This window comes from Schistocerca nitens, chromosome 2 (assembly GCF_023898315.1).
Source record: "Schistocerca nitens isolate TAMUIC-IGC-003100 chromosome 2, iqSchNite1.1, whole genome shotgun sequence".
Lineage (NCBI taxonomy): Eukaryota > Metazoa > Arthropoda > Insecta > Orthoptera > Acrididae > Schistocerca > Schistocerca nitens.
The window spans coordinates 171,075,818-171,096,123 of record NC_064615.1 but is presented as its reverse complement, the minus strand read 5'-3'; the positions used below and the strand labels follow the sequence as shown (position 1 = coordinate 171,096,123).

Sequence of the window (20,306 nt, the reverse complement as noted above, 5' to 3'; positions counted from 1 at the left end):
TCACAATAAATGTTCAAAAATGTCTCCACCAATTTCAGTGCATTTAGTGGCACGTGTATGGACAGACTTTGTTGCTCGTTTCAGTTTCACAGGGTTGTTCTTAATTTCGTCTATTGCATTCATAAAGCGAGCAAATAAAGCCTCACTTGTATTGACTTTGTCCTCATTAAATATGTCTTTCACCCATCCCCATACAAAAAATTTTATTGGTGTTAAATTGGGATATCTGGGTGGTCACAAACTTGTAGCACCACGGCCAGTCCATTTCTGGGGAAAATGTTCATTTAAAATTATTGTAACGGCGTTGGTGAAATGTAGAGGCCGCCGTCATGCTCAAAATACATTTGAAATCGCGTAGCAAGTAGGCGGGGCATTTCTTCTTGAAGGAATTGTAAGTACGTCTCGCCAGTTAGGCGTCCTGGGAAAATGAATGGTCCCACAAAGTCAGTGTTGATTATACCATACCACACGTTTATGCTAAATCGCTGCTGGAAATTGCGTTGCACTGTTGCATGTGGGTTTGCTTCAGATTAAACGTGCTCGTTATGTAAATTGTTTATACCATCTCAGGTAAACTGTGCCTCATCATTAAATAAAATGTATTTGTGTAACTGCCGATTGGTATTGAACCAGTTGCACAACTCCAAGCGAAGGGTAGGATCTCCCGGATGTATACTATGCACTTTTTGTTTATGGTAAGGACACAGCTTTTTGAACTTCAGTGTGCGCCATACTTCAGACTGTGAAATGCCTAATCGTTGAGAGATACGTCGTGTACTGGTACCCGGGCTACGTTGAACAGCATCCATAATATCCTCATCATCGTCTTCAAGTATAGAGCGCTCGTACTGATTATGAACGCTAGGTAGAGAACCTGTCTCCCGCAACATTCGAAATACTCCACTAATGGATCGTGCATTTGGAATTCTCCGAGTTGGATAACGTACGCGATATACTTTATTTCACTACACTGTTGTTGTTATTTTCTTTCACTGAACAATACAGAAAACTAACTCGTTTCAAGGTTAGGAAACGACTGAAACAACTCACAACGTTTCTAAATTCTTAGTGGAATATAAACAGATTTACTTGTATAATAATCTTTGTTTCTCTGGATGCATATACACGTCTGGGACTTCGACTCACCAGACCAATAACGACAAAATAGATGGAAATCGTGCTTTACTTTAATCTCGTACAGACAGAGAGAGAGAGAGAGAGAGAGAGAGAAGCCAAAAACTATAAGAGATTAAAGTAAATCACGATTTCCATCTATTTTGTCGTTATATACCAGGTGTAGTAGAAGTATGAAAGGGAATTTCCATATAGATCGTGCTAGCCGTCACTATAGGACCCTTGAGACCTCGTCTGCAGCGCCATCTGCTTCCAGTAACGGCTGACGACGAATGTCAACACACAGTAACCCGCGTTCCATACATCGGTACCTGTTTCAAACCCGTAAACATGTCGACTTTTGTGCGTAATAACTACGATTTGCGGACAGCATTGGTTTTCTGTTATCATTTGAAGAAAACTGGTGCAGAATCGCATCGAATGCTTGGTGAAGCTTTCGGCAAACATGCTCTTGGAAAAACTCAGTGTTTCGAGTGGCTCAAAAAATTCAAAAGTGGTGCTTTTGACATGAGAAGCGATCAGCGTGAGAAACCTCCGAAAAAGTTCGACGATAACGAATTGCAGGCCTTATTGGATGAAGATGATCCTCAAACTCAACAGGAACTCGCGGAACAATTGAATGTGACGCAGAAAGCCATTTCTCTTCGGTCGAAAGCTATGGGAAAGTTGCAGAAAGTGAGAAAATGGGTTCCGCATGAACTGAATAAAAGACAGCAAGCAAATCTGAAGATCACTTGTGAAATGCTGCTCGCCAGATACAAAAGAAAGTCCTTTCTCCATCGAATAGTGACATGTGATGAAAAATGGATATATTTTGTGAATCCTAAGCTTCGTAAATCATGGGTGAATCGAGGCAAACCATCGACATCCACTACAAGACCAAATCGCTTTAGAAAGAAGACAATGCTCTGTGTTTGTTGGGAGCAGAAGGGTGTCATCTATTACGAGCTGCTGCTAAAACCTGGTGAAACCATTAACACTGATCGCTACCAACAACAATTGATCGATGTAAATGGAGCATTACGTGAAAAACGTCCGGAATGTGGAAAAAGGCAACACAAAGTCATATTCCTTCATGATAACGCCCCATCACACACAGTAGAACAGGTCAGGGAAACGATCGAGGGGTTCATTTGGGACATACTATGGCATGCAGCTTATTCTCCAGACTTGGTTCAAATGGCTCTGAGCACTATGGGACTTGACAGCTATGGTCATCAGTCCCCTAGAACTTAGAACTACTTAAACCTAACTAACCTAAGGACATCACACACATCAATGCCCGAGGCAGGATTCGAACCTGCGACCGAAGCAGTCGCGCGGTTCCGGACCGCGCGTCTAGAACCGCTAGACCACCGCGGCCGGCTCTCCAGACTTGGCTCCGTCCGATTATCGTCTGTTTGCATCACAAGGGGACACTATCGCTGAACAACGTTTCAGTTCTTATGAAAATGTACGAAAATGGCTTGCTGACTGGTTCACTTCAAAAGAACTGTTTTTTTTTTTTTTGGCATGGCATTGGAAAATTGGAAATTTGTGGTACGTTCTATGGGACCAAACTGCTGAGGTCATCGGTCCCTAGGCTTACGCACTACTTAATCTGACTTAAACTGACTTGGAGGACTCGAACCTCCGACGGGGGGAGCCGCGCGAACCGTGTCAAGGCGCGTGAGACCGCACGGCTACCCCGCGCAGCGGCCTGGCGTTCATAGCCTGCCGGAGAGTAGGGAGAAATGTGTAAACAGCAATGGAGATTATTTTGAATAAAATATTGCTTATCAGTTTCAAACAATAGACGTGTAATTATTGCAACAAATGCCGGTTTCATACTTCTGTTGGACCCTAGATGACTGGAAAACCACGGCTTGGTCAGATGACACACACCACCACGAACGCATTATTCCGAATGGGACGGAAATCTACAGGTGAATAAGGTGGCAAAAATCATGCGATAGCGATGTGCATATATACAGAAGGCGGTAATGACGCGTAAATAAGATATAAAAGGGCAGAGAATTGGCAGTGCTGTCAAATGTACTTGGGTGATGATTCATGTGAAAAAGCGTCCAACGTGATTATGGTCGTACGACGAGAATTAATAGACTTCGAGCGCGGAATGGTGGTAGGAGCTAGACGCACGGGACATTCCATTTCGGGAATCGTGAGGGAATCCAATCTTCTGAGATCCACAATGGAAAGAGTGTGCCGAGAATACCTCTCACCAAGGAGAACGTAGAGGCCGACGGTCTTTACTTAACGATCGAAAGCAGTGGCATTTCCGTACAGTCGTCAGTGCTGACAGACAAGCAACACTGAGTGAAATAACCACAGAAATGCATGTGAGACCCAAGACTAACGTATGTGTTAGGATAGTGCGGCGAAATGTAGCGTCAATGGAGTGAGGCAGCAGACGGTTGAAGCGAGTGCCTTTGCTAACAGCAGGATGTCACCTGCAGCGCCTCTGCTGGTGTCGTGACCGTCTCAGTTGGACCCTAGATGGCTGGAAACCCATGGCTTGGTCAGATGAGGCCCGATTTCCGTTAGTAAGAGCTGACGATAGTGTTCGATGTAACGCAGCCCCCAAGAGGCCATGGATCCAAATTGCTATAGAAGCAGCCTGGCTCAGAGAGGATTCCACTGACGAGTTCATGTCACGTCGATTTGCTGCTCTATGCCGGGAAAAAGGAGGTCCAATACTATATTAGAAAGTATCCTATGATTTTTCTCACCCCAGTGTATTACAATTTCAGAAAAATCGGATGATTTTTTCAGGAGGAAGAGCTCCAGAAATTGAACAGGCCAGTAACACGTTAGTCCCCTTCTAGATTTTATGCAAGCAGTTATTCGGCTTGGAATTGCTTGATAGAGCTGTTAGATGTCCTCCCGAGGGAGGACCCCCAACTGGCGCGTTAGATCGTCAAAATCCCCAGCTGGTTGGAGAGCCTTATCGATAATACTTCAAGCTTTCTCAACTGGGGAGAGATCCGGCAACCTTACCCGGTTTGGCAAGCGGGAAGACAAGCAGTAGAAACTCTCGCCCTTTGCGAGTGGTCATTATCTTGCTGAAATGTGAGCCAAGGATGGCAACAAAACGGGGCATAGAATATCGTCATGGTACAGCTATGCTTTGGGGGTGCCGCGGATGGCCACAAGAGGGGACCTGCTATGAAATGGGATGGCACCCCAGACTATCACTTCTTGTTGTTGGCCGTATAGTGGGCGACAGTCATGTTGGTATCCCACCTCTGTCTGGACATCTTCCGGACTCAATTAGAGGCGGGACTCATCACTGAAGACAATTCCACTCAATATTCCAGGCCGACTACGTGTGAGGAGACGCTGCGGAGAGTGGTGGGATACAAACCCGACTGTCACCGCCATGCGGTCCGACAGCTAGGAGTGATGGTCTGGGGTGCCGTTTCTTCTCATAGCAGGACTCCTTTGGTAGTCATCCGTGGCACCTTGTAGCACTGCGGTACGTCGACGACATTCTACGCCCCTTTTTATGGCAAATCAGGATGGAATTACATTTTAACAAGATAATGCCTACCTGCACACGGCAAAAGTTTCTACTGCTTGTCTTCGTGCTAGCCAAACACTACCTTGGCCAGGAAGTTCACCAGAGCTCTACCAAATTAAGAACGTTGGGAGCGTTATAGGCAGGCTCCTCCTACAAGCTCGCGATTTCGACCACCTAACGCGCCAATTGGACCGAATATGGCAATGCCAAGTCGAATAACTACTTGAATAAAGGCCAGAGGTGGACTAGCGCGTTATTGCCTGTCTCAGTTTTGTGAAGCTCTTTCTCTTGAATGAATCATCCACTTTGAAACTGTAATCATTTGTTTGTCTGTAGATGTAAATTACGTACGTTTCAAAAAATGCTTTCATGATTGGCCGTTTTTGATTGTCTTAGAGTATATTTTACGTGCAATGCAATAGCGATCAAGGGTGAAAAAGTAAAATGAAATGTAATTACACTGTAATTAGCCACCGGATACCAGGTGTCCCTTATACAAAAATACTTTGGAAACTTCCCAGAATAATCTCTGACGTCGTTTCGGTAGAATTGTAGGTCACACTGTATAGTGGGTTATCTAGGGTAATTACTCCTAGCATGGTAAAAGTCATTCTATCGTTTAAGAATTCATCGTCTGTATCCTTAAGGTTCCGTTAATATCGATTAGAATGAACAAATTGTATGAGAATGATAGCAACGCTACGCGCGGTTTTGGAGTCAAGAATAAAAGTCTTAGAACGTTAGCACATGGAAAAAGTTTTCTCAGCCATCTTCATATCATCTCCACCGTCTTTTTTACACATTACAATCGTTGTCTCCTTCCAAAAGGTCTAACTTTCTTACACTGTATATTTAACTACATCTGGAGGCCACGATCTCTCTCTCTTTCTTAGATACCTTCTTCACCAGATATTCTCATACTGTGTTGTCATTTCTTACTTTGTCTATGCACTTAATTTCGGAAATTATTGTGCAGCGAAAGGTTTAAAGTGCTTGGCTTTTCCTCTTCTTCCGTAGCCCCGCAGCTCACGTGGGATTCGCAGAATGCTTCATCAGTTATATTTCACGTATTTTGTTGAATCCTTGCGCCTCTGATGCAATCCTCTCCCTTCCTCCTCTCCCCCCCCCTCCCCCCCCCTCTCACTGTCTCTCCACCCGAAACAAAAACTTCTAGTGTCATACTGTACACGCCTGTCCCTGAGATTCTACAGTGGATACAAACAGAGAAACAGAAGACATCTTCTACTACCAGCATTTTCCTCCTAGGATACGTAGGTTGTGAGTATTTCGCAGCTACATGAGATTTGGTTAAAAAATAACTGAAGAGCTCCTCAACTGAGCAGCCTGCCCACATTGGTTATAATGCGAGGGTTGGAATTTAAATAGTGGCAACTATTTATTCACAACCGATACAAAAGAGTTACATGTTTGCACCTGTTACTGGCCTTCAAAGTAGTCACCAGCGTTGTGTACAACCAGTTGCCAGCGATGTGGAAGGCGTGCTATACCGTTAGCAGAGCCTGTTCTGTTGATGGTGTGAATGGAGCGGTCTACTGCCTGTCGAATCTCTGGAACAGATCTGGGTAAATGCCACGAAGTGATTCCTTCATCTTCGGAATAAAATTAAAGTCACAAGGACTTAAGTCCGGGGAGTATGGTGGATGGTACAGTACTTTCTAGTCCCGTCGACCGAACAGAGTAGCCACAGCTTGCGCTGTATGCGCCCGCGCATTTTCGTGCAAAATGATGGGTTGGTTGCGCAGAATGTGTCGCCTCTTCTTTCACCAAGCTGGTCGTTTTTGGAGCATCATCTGCGACCAGCTTTGCGATAGAAGCGGTGACTACTTTTGAAGGACAGTAACAGGTGCAAACATGTAACTCTTTTGTATCGGTTGTTTATAAATAGTTGCCATTATTTAAGTTCCAACCTACGTATAAGTTCCAACCTACGTATAAGATACAAGAGAAAGCTTTTCTCGTCTACATGCGTACTCCGGTGAGTCGTGGAGTACTTCGTTGCATCCTTTAGTAGAAAAGACGAGAAATAAGTAGACTTAGGTTTGAAAACGGAAACTTCTAACTCAATTCACTGTCGTCAAGTAGGTACATGCTCAGAAATGGATGACCGTTAAGATTTTAAGCAATCTCATGAGACCAAATGGGCAGATAACAAGAACGAAATGGTTATCAGTTGTCCGATTACTAACTCACGCCTGGAGAGTCAGACACACACAACGAGACTACAGTGACTAAACTTCCACTCCTGCACAAAACCTAATGTATACCACAAAAGGAGCTCCATGCTTTTGGAGCTCTTTTAACTCAGCTTTTTTGATAGACTTCTTAGACTACAGGTGGGCTTTCATAATTTGGAATCACATCTCAACTAAAGTGGTAAATTAATCGAACTGGGAGTACTGTAACCAGAATTTATATTCTTGGTACTTCTGTCGTAGATTCTGTGCGCCTTTTTTGACGAAGATATTCATCGCCATGAAACAGTTCGTAATATGGGACAAGTTTCTCCAGATGGGATATCCACAACTGTTGATATTCACCAATGATAAGATCCGCTATAGCTGTAAAAAATTTTTATTTCCTAACAGGAAAGCACAGATCGGTTTTGGGACCTTCGTTAGATCTTCAGTATCATCTGAAAAGGTATAAATAAAGAATGAAGACTATTCAAATTGTTAACAGTAAAAAAAGCTGAAGAGAACTTATAATACAATTCTTAAAAAAAAATGTACGCACATAAAATGTGAATCCATGGAAGTCGAACAACAGAGATTAAATTAGGTTAAAATAGTGCATTCCTGGTACATGGCATAAAGGGGAGATCCTCTCAATTCCTAGACTTCAATTGAATTTTCTCATGCTGAGAAATTAGAAGGAGCGATCTGTTTTACTTGGTAAGAACTTTCTAAAGCTGGGATTGCGTAAATATTTCTGTATTTACAGTCAACCTTAACGACAGACTTTGCTGTCATCTTCAGCTTCAAAATTTTGTGTTATAAAATGTTATTAAGTTTGGACCTCACGTCATGTTCTCGTGTGCTACATTTTATCTACATCACAGCTTGGCGTGAGGTCGAACTCAAAATGAACACGTTTTGTAATATAAAATTTGAAGGCCTGAAGATGACAGCAATGTCTGTCGAAACAGGTTGTTTGTAAGTAAAGAAATATTTTTGCGATCTTGGCCTTAGAAAGTTTTTTCCTAGGCTTTACTTGGTTTTGGCCCTATTTGTTGATTTTTAATGGGTTTACGGCACATGCTGTAATCTGTAATACTAGTGCCTCAGTGCAGTTCATTCTAGTCTGTGAGTTCCTAGACTAGATGAAAACCGTTACAATATCTCAGAATTTGATCGTCAGTTGGGGTGGGCGGTACAGTCGTTTACGTTACGGCTATACTGCCTCTCACGCCGGCATTTCAACTTTGGTGTGTGCTTGGGACGGGCCTGGTGTGTGTGTGTGTGTGTGTGTGTGTGTGTGTGTGTGTGTCTGTGAGTGTGTAGCTGTGTGTGTGTGTGTGTGTGTGTTTTTTTCACACATGCCTACGGATGCATAGACTATATACCTACCACCTTTTTTCTTCGTTTCAGTAATTGGAAGATCACCTACGTAACTTTATGCGAATCCATATTTGGCACGCCCTTAACTCTTCTGCTAGAGGCTTTCTTCTTGTAGGCCTAGGAGTTGAAAGGGTCTTCTGTTTTACGCCATTTACCGAGGACGTACTATTATACACCGATTTAACTTTTATTTATCGACGTTTACGGAGCCCCTTTTTATGTACGTACGTAGGGATTCCTCTTAAGAATTTTAGTTTTTTTAATGCTGACAATTTGGATAGGCGTCATTATTTATTTCTAACTTTGCAGACACATCTAAAGATGAGACACAGCTCCTGAAAGTGGGTTGTAAAAATAGTACAACTGTGCGAACTTTACCACTGACGAATTCCTAATTTCTAGACCATAGCGCTAACCGAGGTCTTTCGGCTGAGTTGTTTCTAATATGAGGCTAAAAAACCGCTGTTGTTCCAGGGTTCCTGAACGCGAACCTGGCGCCGCACCTAAAGGCGCGGGTGGCGAACTACGGCCTGATGGACCAGATCGCGGCGCTGCACTGGGTGCAGCAGAACATCGCGCACTTTGGCGGCGACCCCTCCAACGTGACGCTGTTTGGCCACGGGACCGGAGCCGCCTGCATCAACTTCCTCATGACGTCCCCCACCGTAATGCCAGGTGAGTCGCAGCTGCCTACGCCCTAAACTACCAGTGTTCATACGTCAGACGTAAATCTGCGTCTATTCCGCAATCATGGCGCAAGGTACGTTGAACCAGTATTATAGATATTTCTTCCTGTACCATTCGCGTACCAAACGAGGGAAAAATTGGCAAGGCTCCGTAGGAACTTAATTACGTATGCAGACATTTCATCCTTACCGGGAGTCCATCATGTCGACGACTTTTGCCTGATCGACGTTGATACTGGCAAGGTACCGGTTCCGTGAATTCCAATATTAATTTTAAATTTGAAGTCGGATTAGTAATGAGGCAAGAAATATTTTCTTTGTGTGACATAATTAAAAACTCACACTTTTCTGATTCTTTCCTTTATTTTCACTGTGAAAGCTTGCTCCTTGTCAAATTTCATGGTCAATGGGAATTACCCTATAGGTTTTAAAGGGTGAGTTTGCGGGTATCAAAATATGTGACTTAAACAGCCGTATCTTTTGACTACATTGACTTAAGAGCTTAAATTTTTTACACCATCAAGGGACCATGTAGCTTAGTATGTGAAATTAATTTTAACTGAATACCTCTACTTGTTCCTCAAAAAAAGACATCTTAACAGAGTGACGGACAGAGAGAAATTCGGGTAACAAATGACCATTTTTTGTCAATACAAATTAACGCTTTCGGAATTTTTCCTACATATGTTCTGCGAAACCTTGATTCATGCCAAAATTCGTGACTCTAGGTCAACGGGAAACATCGTACATCTTTTGATGGTTGAGTATCAAAATATGTGACATAAATGACCGCACCTTTAGACTGCAATGACTTAAAAGCTAACGTTTATTGCACCGCGAAGGGACCATGCATTACTATGTGACATAAATTTCGACGTGATACGTCTACGCGTTCTTAAGAAAATATGGTGCTTAACAGTCGGACCGACCGACGAACGCGCCCAGAGATTGGCAGACAATAAAATGATCTTGTAAGTGTTTTGTCTTTACATACTGACGTATGGAACCCTAAAAATGATTGTTTATACGACTACGTATTCGTCGTAATCTCTCATTATCGCTGCGGGAGGTATACTATTGTGACAGCATAATGTTCGCACAGCTTCCTTGGAATACACTTGACCTAAATTTGCACAGCAAAGTCTCGCGAGAACTGCCTCTTCCTTCCAATGATCCTCTTTTTGTTATACTTTCGTATGAGCTCCACCAACTGTTACTATCATAACAGCACCTCTCTGAAACCATTGGATGTCAGTCGTCCCTATCTGAGGATTCCAAACACTGGACGTAATCGCATTAGCATTTTGAATGCGACTGGCTTTACGAATGCATTCAGTTCTCCGATCAACCTTCCAAAAAATCTGTCTTCCATTTGCCTTCCTAATTCACATTTATTCTTAGTGTTTCTGTTCTGATTTTCCGTCAGAAGACTGTTTGAGGCAATTCTCCACGTTATTCTATCCTCTTCTTCTCCGAATATCTACTGCAACTTACATCTTCCTGAACCTGCTTGCTGTATTCATCTCTTGGTCTCCCTCTACGATTTTTACAGCCCCCCACTCCACACTCCCTCTACATCTACATACATACTCCGCAATCCACCATACGGTGCGTGGCGGAGGGTGCCTCGTACCACAATTAGCATCTTCTCTCCCTGTTCCACTCCCAAACATAACGAGGGAAAAATGATTGCCTGTATGCCTCTGTACGAGCCCTAATCTCTGTTATCTTATCTTTGTGGTCTTTCCGCAGAATGTAAGTTGGCGGCAGTACAATTGTACTGCAGTTAGCCGCAAATGCTAGTTCTCTAAATTTCCTCAGTAGCGATTCACGAAAAGAACGCCTCCTTTCCTTTAGAGACTCCCACCCGAGTTCCTGAAGCATTTCCGTAACACTCGCGTGATGATCAAACCTACCAGTAACAAATCTAGCAGCCCGCCTCTGAATTGCTTCTATGTCCTCCCTCAATCCGACCTGATAGGAATCCCAAACGCTCGAGCAGTACTCAAGAATAGGTCGCACCAGCGTTCTATAAGCGGTCTCCTTTACAGATGAACCACATGTTCCCAAAATTCTACCAATGAACCGAAGACGACCATCCGCCTTCCCCTCAATTGCCGTTACATGCTTGTCCCACTTCATATCGCTCTGCAATGTTATGCCCAAATATTTAATCGACGTGACTGTGTCAAGCGCTACACTACTAATGGAGTATTCAAACATTACAGGATTATTTTTCCTATTCTTCAGCATTAATTTACATTTATCTATATTTGGAGTTGGCTGCCATTCTTTACACCAATCACAAATCCTGTCCAAGTCATCTTGTATCCTCCTGCAGTCACTCAACGAGGACACCTTCCCGTACACCACAGCATCATCAGCAAACAGCTGCACATTGCTATCCACCCTATCCAAAAGTTCATTTATGTAGATAGAAAACAACAGCGGACCTACCACACTTCCCTGGGGCACCCCAAATGATACCCTCACCTCCTATGAACACTCATCATCAAGGACAACGTACTGGGTTCTATACCTTAAGAAGTCTTCGAGCCACTCACATACTTGGGAACCAATCCCATATGCTCGTACCTTAGTTAGGAGTCTGCAGTGGGGCACCGAGTCAAACGCTTTCCGGAAGACCCTTCTTATATACAGGGGTCACCTGCGCTTTTTCCCAGTCGCTCGGGACTTTACGTTGGGCAAGAGATTCGCGATAAATGCAAGCTAAATAAGGAGCCAATGCAGTAGAGTACTCTCTGTAAAACCGAACTGGAATTCCATCAGGACCTGGCGATTTATTTATTTTCAACCCCTTTAGCTGCTTCACAACCCCAGGGATGTCTATCACTATGTCCTCCATACGGGAATTTGTACGAGACTCAAACGGCGGTATGTTTGTACGATCCTCCTGCGTGAAAGATTTCTCAAATGCAAAATTTAAAATTTCAGCTTTCGTTTTGCTGTCTTCCGCTGCCAGGCCAGACTGATCAGTGAGTGACTGGATGGAAGCCTTCGACCCGCTTACCGATTTTACGTGAGACCAGAATTTCCTTGGGTTTTCAGCAAGATCTTTTACTAAGGTATGACGTTGGTAGTGGTTGAATGCTTCGCGCATCGCTCTTTTTACAGCAGCACGAATCTCTACTAACTTTTGCCTGTCCTCATTCTCCCGATCTTTCTTGTACCGCGAGTGGAACTGCCTTTTCTTCCTGAGCATTCTCCGAATTGCGCCGTTAAAACACGGTAGGTCTTTTCCGTCCGTAACCCACTTTTTATGCACATACTTTTCCAATGCGTGATTTACAATGTGTTTAAAATTTGCCCATAATTCATCCACGTCCATCGTACCGGAAGTAAATGAAGTCGATTCATTTACTAAATGAGATTCTAACAACTGCTTATCTGCTCTTTCTAGTAAGAATACTCTCCTAGCCTTCTTGACCGACTTTTTAACTTTCGTAACCATAGTCGTAATGGCAACATCATGATCACTAATCGCTGTCTCAACACTGACATCGTCGATGAGGTCTTGCCTGTTCGTGGCTACCAGATCTAAAATATTTCCATTACGCGTTGGCTGTCGATTTAGCTGCTCAAGACAGTTTTCGGATAATGTGTTCAAAAGTAATTCACACGACGGCTTGTCTGTACCACCTGTACTGAATCCATAAACATCCCAGTCTATACTAGGTAGGTTGAAGTCGCCTCCGACTAATATAGCATGATCCGGGTGCTTCTGCGATACAGAATGTAGACTCCCTTTGAATGATTCTAGAACTGTCACGGTGGAACCTGGTGGCCGGTAATAACACCCCACAATTAACTTTATTTCCCCTAGCCCTGTTAAACGTGTCCAGGTAACTTCACAAACACACTCCACTTCGACCTCAGGAGACACAATATTTTTGTCAACTGTATTGAAGACACTTCTCTCCAATACTAAATTGGTGATCCCTTGATGTCTCGGAATGTGTCCTATCAACCAATCCCTACGTTTTCTCAAGTTGTGCAACAAATTTGCCACCCCGATCCTGTCCAGTACCTCCTCATTAGTTAGGTGATCGACCCTTCCAATCTTCAGCATTCTTCTGTAGCACCACATTTCGAAAGCTTCCACTCTCTTTTTATCTAAACTGCGTATCATCCATGTTCCAATTCCGTACATGACTTCACTCCAGAAAAATACTTTCAGAAACGACTTCCGAACATGTTCGACGTTAACACATTGCCAGTCTGCATTGTACATTCTCCAACCTTCGGCCATTATTAGTTATTTTGTTGCCCAAATAACAAAACTCCTCTACAACTTTAAGTGTCTCGTTTCCTAATTTCATTCCCTGAGCACCTGATTTAATTGGACTGAATTCCATTATCCTTGTTTTGCTTTTGTTAATGTTCATCTTATATCCTCCGTTTAAGACACTGTCCGCTGCGTGCATTTGTTCCTCGAAGTCCGTCTCTGACAGAATTACAATGTCATCTGCAAAAAATGGTTCAAATGGCTCTCAGCACTATGGGACTTAACACCTGAAGTCATCAGTCCCCTGGAACGTAGAACTACTTAAACCTAACTCACCTAAGGACATCACACACATCCATGCCCGAGACAGGATTCGAACCCGCAACCGTAGCGGTCGCGCGGTTACAGACTGAAGCGCCTAGAACTGCTCGATCACAGCGGCCGGCTGTCATCTGCAAATCTCAAATTTTTTTATTTCTTCTCCCCGTCCACTTAGATTCCAGCACCAGATTTTTTTTGGCGTCCTTTACTGCTTTTTCAGTGTACAAATTGATTAACATTAGGGATGGGCTACAATCCTGTGTCACTCTCTTTCAACTAGTGCTTCCCTTTCACGCTCCTCTACTCTTATAACTGTCATCTTGTTTCTGCACAAGTTGTAAATATCCTTTCGCTCCAGGTATTCTACCCCTTGTACTCTCAGTATTTCAAAGAGGCTATTCCAGTCAACATTGTCAAAAGCTGTCTATAAGTCTACAAAATGCTGTAAATGTAAGTTTGACTTTCCTTAACCTATCTTCTAAGAAAAGTCGTAGCATTAGTATTGCGTCTCGAGTTTCTACATTTATCTGCAATCCAATCTAAACTGTTCCGAGGTTGGCTTCTACGAGTTTTTTCATTCTTCTGTAAAGAATCCGTTTTAATATTTTGGAGCCATGACTTCTTAAACTGATAGTTCGGTATATTCACACCTGTCAGCACGAGCTGTCTTTGAAATTGGGATGATTATATTGTTCTTGATTATTATTCTTGAAGTCTGTCTCATACATCTTGGACACCACATGGAAGAGTTTTGTCTGCCAGAGCTATCAGTAGTTCTGACTGTACATCGTCTACCCCCGGGACCTTGTTTGGGCTTAAGTCTTTCAGTGCTCTAGCAAATTCTTCTCGCATTGTCATATCTCCCATCTCATCTACATCTACTTCCCTTTCTATAATATAGATTTCAAGTTGATCTGCCTTGTGTAGATCCTCCATATACTCCTGCCAACTTTAAGCTTTTCCTTCTTTTCTTACTATTAACACTAAATACTTTGTGGTTATAATTAAAGTTCAGTTACTCACAGAGGTCCATGGTGGTTGTAATGATAGTATGGCAGCAAACTTGGTAGATATTCTAATGCATTAATGCGGAACGATTTACGTGGAAAAAATCAGTTTTAACTGACGTCGTGAATGCTAGAAAGACGTATAGAAATATCCCCGCATGTAATGGATTAATAACGGGATGTTGATAGAAAAAAACAAGTGAGAGAAGTGTAATGATGGTTTTTATTATTAACTGCCACCTACAGAATTAGTTCAATATGAGCACCGGAGAGCTCTTTGGGTGCTGTATAGTGCCAAATTTGCATCTGGTGGCCAAAATTGAAACTAATTTTTTCACTGTAAATCGGTTCCACATAACGCATTAGCGTATCCAGCAAGTTTCGTTGCCATACGATAATTGCATTCCACACTGGTCCTCCGTGAATAGATGCACTTTAATTATAAGTACCCGATACTTCCACGGTTTGACGTGCTCAAGTTTTTCACCACTAATCTTGCAATTTGATATTGTCGTTTTCTACCTCTTTCTGGAAGGCATTGTAATACATTTACCCACATTTAAAGAGATCTGCCATTCAGTAAAGGAATGGTAATTTTGTCCAAGGTTATTTTGGAGCTACTAACAACTGTCCAAGGACGATATGATCCTGTACACTACAGCATCGTATTACAGTGCTGGTGATTCTAAGAAACCATTTATTTATTTATTTTGAGAGCATTAGAGTTCCTGTTACGCTTCCTTGGGACACATCCGTCATTGGATTCGTTTCTGTAGAACCTTCTCGCCGTCCAGTATAGCGCAATGGGTTCTGTTAGTCAAATATTCCTCAAACCGTTCTCGTATTGGCCATTGGCCAATGGGCTGCGTATTATCGTATCTTGATTAGTATTCGACAATGAGGTATGGTTTCGAACGGTTTCACGAAATGTCACTAGACGGAATATGTCTCTTCAGCTGCATCTCTTGTGTGCAGGACGTCGTTTATCGATAAAGCAGGCTGTCTTTCAAACGAGTGATACGATGTACGACTACATCATAACGACTATAAAGACTCGTTACATATTAACATATCCTAGCATCTAGGCCCGTATACCATTAGGCATTAGAGTTCACTCCTAAGTGCAGCCGCCTTACTCGTTCCTTCACCGTTTCTACTGCAGTTGGCAATTTCCGACTGTGTTGTGCAACTTAGTGGGAACTAGCACTGTCGACCAGGATTACAACTGAAATCGAGTTACAGTGCCTCTATGGAACTGTTAGTTTCAGCCACTTCCACATCTCCCAGTAGCAAACAATCTTTTTTTCAGGTCCCATTAAGTGAATAGATACGCTCATTGCATCTCGGAACACGATTTCAATCGCCCTCCGCGTCTCTGGTGTCGTCTGTGTAAACACTGTGAACTAACTCGTAGTATCTTCTGCTTCTTTTGTGATAAAACACACAGGGTGGTTTACAGTAGCCATATTCCATCGTGTTCGGTCTTCCGCTCGTTTCTTCTGCTCGATACTTCCAGTTGTTACCAGATACCGTCTTTAGGCTGTGTTAATGTAGCAGTAACGACTAAAATTAGATATGCAGCTCTAGCTTTTGTAACATTTTTGAAAAGTCTGTTTGGAAACATGTGGTACGAGATACACCCTGTTGGACGAAAGTGATCGTAGCTGCGTAAAACGATCGTCTCCTTAAGTTCCACCGTTCTTAAACTAGCAACCATCAACAAAGACTCGTTGAATGATGCAAATTGTCATTCAGAGACGAGATACGCCGAGTGCAATGCGTTTTATTACAAATCATAATCATCAAAAATGTCACAGATTCTGAATTCTCTTAATAAGAGATTATAATTTTGAGTGTTCGCAAAATGGCATGGTGCGCTGTCTCGATGAAATTGTGGCACAGCACACAGCTTCAGCATGTCTACGTACGTTGTTGCATTAACTGTAGGTTCCGGGAAGGACAATGGGCCTACATCACGTAAACAAGTCAGTTACGCGCATGCGCAAACGGTACCAACTGCCGCAAGGAAACACAAAAATCTGTTTGAGTTACCCTACATATACAAGCAAGACAATAAATACATCAATTGTCTCAACCTACTACATTTTTTATTATGTGTTTTAACCCGGGCACTCTGTATTATGAAATTGATTTGCATTTGACTGCTTTGATTTAACGACGTTCCTGGGCCTTTTTCTCATATAAATATTAAGTCCCTCACAAGAAATAACACGGGATACTGGACCACTGGTTATGTTATTCATTCGTCAAGATTATTAGATAGATTGGCATGGTCTCGAGTCGTAGAGTAAGCTGATAATCTCACCAATTCTCTATCATTTCCAAGCTACTCTTTCTATTCAGAAACAATAAAACAATCATCGGAGTAAACTTTTGGGACTCATCAGAAGAAAGATAGAGCGTTTCAGACGTTTCCTTCTAACCTAGATTCAACTCTCCCACTATTGTTTTCCAAAATTATTTGGAAATGATCGTACAACAACCGTGACGGACCACACTCGTTCTTATATCCCACAGAATATTGTTAACCAAGACCAGAATAAAATATTTCGCCGTGCTCGGTGTGCTAACTCAGGATTAACTCCCTTGAAAAGCCATACACAGACAATAAAAAAGAGAAAGCAGCAGTGTTTTGATTCCACACAGTATTAGTAATAATAACGGCCCTCAAATTTAGTGGCGTTACCTGATTTTCTTCTTCTTCTTCTTCTTCTTCTTATGGCGCAGAGCCATGGAGTTAACGTCCGACAACATCTGTGGTCCGTGTTAGATATTGTTAGATGCCTGTACCATCACCTCACCTCTCTCAAGCGCCGTAACGTAACATTTTAACTTCAGTTAATGTACATTAGCAGACCTGAATGGGAGAAAGAGGCGAATATGCCCTGGGTACAGTTAAGGACGTAAAAGAAGGGAACAAGCTTTTCGGTTTATGCGGCAACTTCAAAGACATTTAAATTAAAACAGGTTTACTTTACAGAATGAGATTTTCACTCTGCAGTGGAGTGTGCGCTGATATGTAACTTCTTGGCAGGTTAAAATTGTGTGCCAGACCGAGACTCGAACTCGGGACCTTTGCCTTTCGCGGGCAAGTGCTCTACCCACTGAGCTACCCAAGCACGACTCACACCCCGTCCTCGCAGCTTTACGTCTGCCAGTACCTCGTCTCCTACCTTCCAGACTTAACAGAGCTCTCCTGCGAACCTTGAATAACTAGCACTCCTGAAAGAAAGGAGAGCTTCTGTAAAGTTTGGAAGGTAGGAGACGAGGTACTGGCAGACGTAAAGCTGTGAGGACAGGGCGTGAGTCATGCTTGGGTAGACAGTGGGTAGAGCACTTGCCCGCGAAAGACAAAGGTCCCGAGTTCGAGTCTCGGTCCGGCATACAGTTTTAATCTGTCAGGAAGTTGCAGGTTCACTTTGGTATATAAGAGATGAACACGTGTCCTTGAGGTTTAGGGATATGTGGTCATCTTTTATATACCAAAGTAAAACTGTTGTTACTAAAAATGACGTGCTCCCCCTATTATTTAGTGATGTTATTACAAGATGATTATCTTACATTTGGTATTTCGTGGGGAGCCAATATTTTTCTTGATTTATGGCGAATCTTGAGTTTGACGTCCTGCAATATATGGAATTGACATAAACGCAATCACTTGAAAGTCCCCCAAATGCGCCAATTGACGAACCCATCCAAATGAAAGTGGGCTTCGGCGCTAAACCAGACCATAATGCGCATACTGATTCTCATCGTGAAACTATGCACTCCTATATTACGTACTTCTACGAGGAGGAAACGTGGCGCAGCATCAAACGCCCGGGGAAGCTGCGTGTTAAGAAGGCTAATTTATTAAGTCCCCTAGACTTTCTATTATGCTGCCCTGAAGAGAAGACGATTCCACGTTTTGCCTACGTGAGCCACCATATTAACACTGCTGCTGCCAAGAGAATATTTCGTCGCGCCAGCTTCTTCGCACTGTTGCGAGAGAGGATACATCATACTAGAAAGCAGTTGGATACAAACTGACGAGAGCTCATCGTGAAACTATGCCCTCCTATATTATGTACTTCCACGGGTAAGAAACGTGGCGCAGCATCAAAGGCCTGGGGAGGCCACTGGAGTCACTCTCGGCTTTGGATTGGGAATGAATTGATGCAGCCACAGTAGCACAACAAATGTCATCACAGAGGACAACCACGGAAAGGTAGAAAGGGAAATTCGGCCAGATTTCACAGCAACATCATGGAGCAGAGCGGAAAATAACAGAACGCCCCGTTATCAACATGACGACAAGAAAAATCGACGCGGTTGCCATATCAGCTGTCAAGAAGGGACTTAATTATGCACCATCGAAGCATAGTATCCCTTTTGCTGTGGCCTGGAACAAGCAGTTCACAAGATGCCCAGTCAAACTGCAGAAGAAATTCGCTGAGAAACGAACCGCGTTCTTTCTAAATCCAAGTTGCCGACTTCGAACATGACGATAGCTGAGCGAATGGTCTTCGTGAACTCCGCAACGATGCACACCTCGTAATCCTGCCAGCTGAGAAAGGCAATGCAGCCGACAATGGAACGAAGCGACTATAACGCGAAGATTCGGTTGATGCTGTCAAGAATAATGAGGAAGACGTGGAAGCTTCTCAGGAGGTCTTCGCTGGAAGAGAATGTCATCAAAAATCTCCTCCCTCGGGCACCTCGACCACCTACATTGTAAGGCCTTCCAAAGGTTCACAAGAAGAACACTCCTCTACGCCCCGTCGTGAGCACCATTGCATTGCCGACTTGCAGACTCACGAAACATCTGGCCAGCCTCCTTACCCCGCACGTTGGTCACTGTGTGCACCACATCAGGAATACAGCCGACGTCATCAGTCGAATGAAATGCCTGCTTCTTGGAGAAGGGGATATTCTGGTCAGCTGTGATGTAGTGTCATTTTTCACGCACGTTCCCATTAAATACTCTATACATATGCTCTCCCACTTATTTCATGACAGTGTTGTGGATTTATTCAAGCATACTCTGACGTCATCGTATTTCTTGGAGAATATTTCAACCAGACGGACGGCGTTGCTATGGGAAGCCCATTAGCACCAGTTGTAGCCAATCTGTTCATGGAATACTTTAAAAACATCGCCCTGGACATAGCTCCTGAAAAGCCTAGTTGCTTTTATCCTTACGTCGACGACACGGTCGTTGTCTGGTCTCATGGACGTGAAAAGGTGGGAAAATTTTTGGACCACGTCAACAACATCCATGACAACATCAAGTTCACGATGGAGATAGAGACAGATGGTGCCTTGTCGTTCCATGATGTCCTCGTCCGCTGCAAAGCAAATGGTTGTCTCAGCCACAGCGTTTACCGAAAACCCACCCACACATACCAATATCAGCACGCTAACAGCTATCACCATTCTTCTACTACTCCTTGGCACTACAGCCCTTGTAGGGCCTTGGCCTCCCGGGCAACCTCTGCCCACTCTTCCCTGCTGGCTGCCTTGGCTTTCCATCTTCTCACTCGCATCCTTCTCAAGTGCTCTTCCACGTTGTCTAGCCATCTGGTCCTTGGTCTGCCCCTCATACGACGTCCACTAGGTTTTCCTTTGTAAACTTTCTTGTCTGTACTGTTCTCCACCATTCTTTCTATGTGTCCCAACCAACGTAGTCTATTACTCCTCGTATCAGTCACGATATCAGGTTTGTTGTACAACTCTCTGATCTCATTATTTCTCAATTCTCCAAAAATTCGTATTATTCACTGGCCCATATCTCCTAAGTATCTTCCTTTCCCA

At 43.3% G+C, this 20,306-nt stretch overlaps 1 protein-coding gene across 1 annotated transcript in view; it reads left to right on the top strand.

Moving 5' to 3' along the window:
- LOC126234903 (neuroligin-3-like) overlaps positions 1 to 20,306 on the top strand; it is a 443,765-nt gene that overhangs the window by 66,678 nt on the left and 356,781 nt on the right. Inside the window, exon 3 of the mRNA XM_049943642.1 lies at positions 8,707 to 8,907. Coding sequence (XP_049799599.1) covers positions 8,707 to 8,907 — 201 coding nt within the window. The remainder of the gene's footprint in view (positions 1 to 8,706; positions 8,908 to 20,306) is intronic.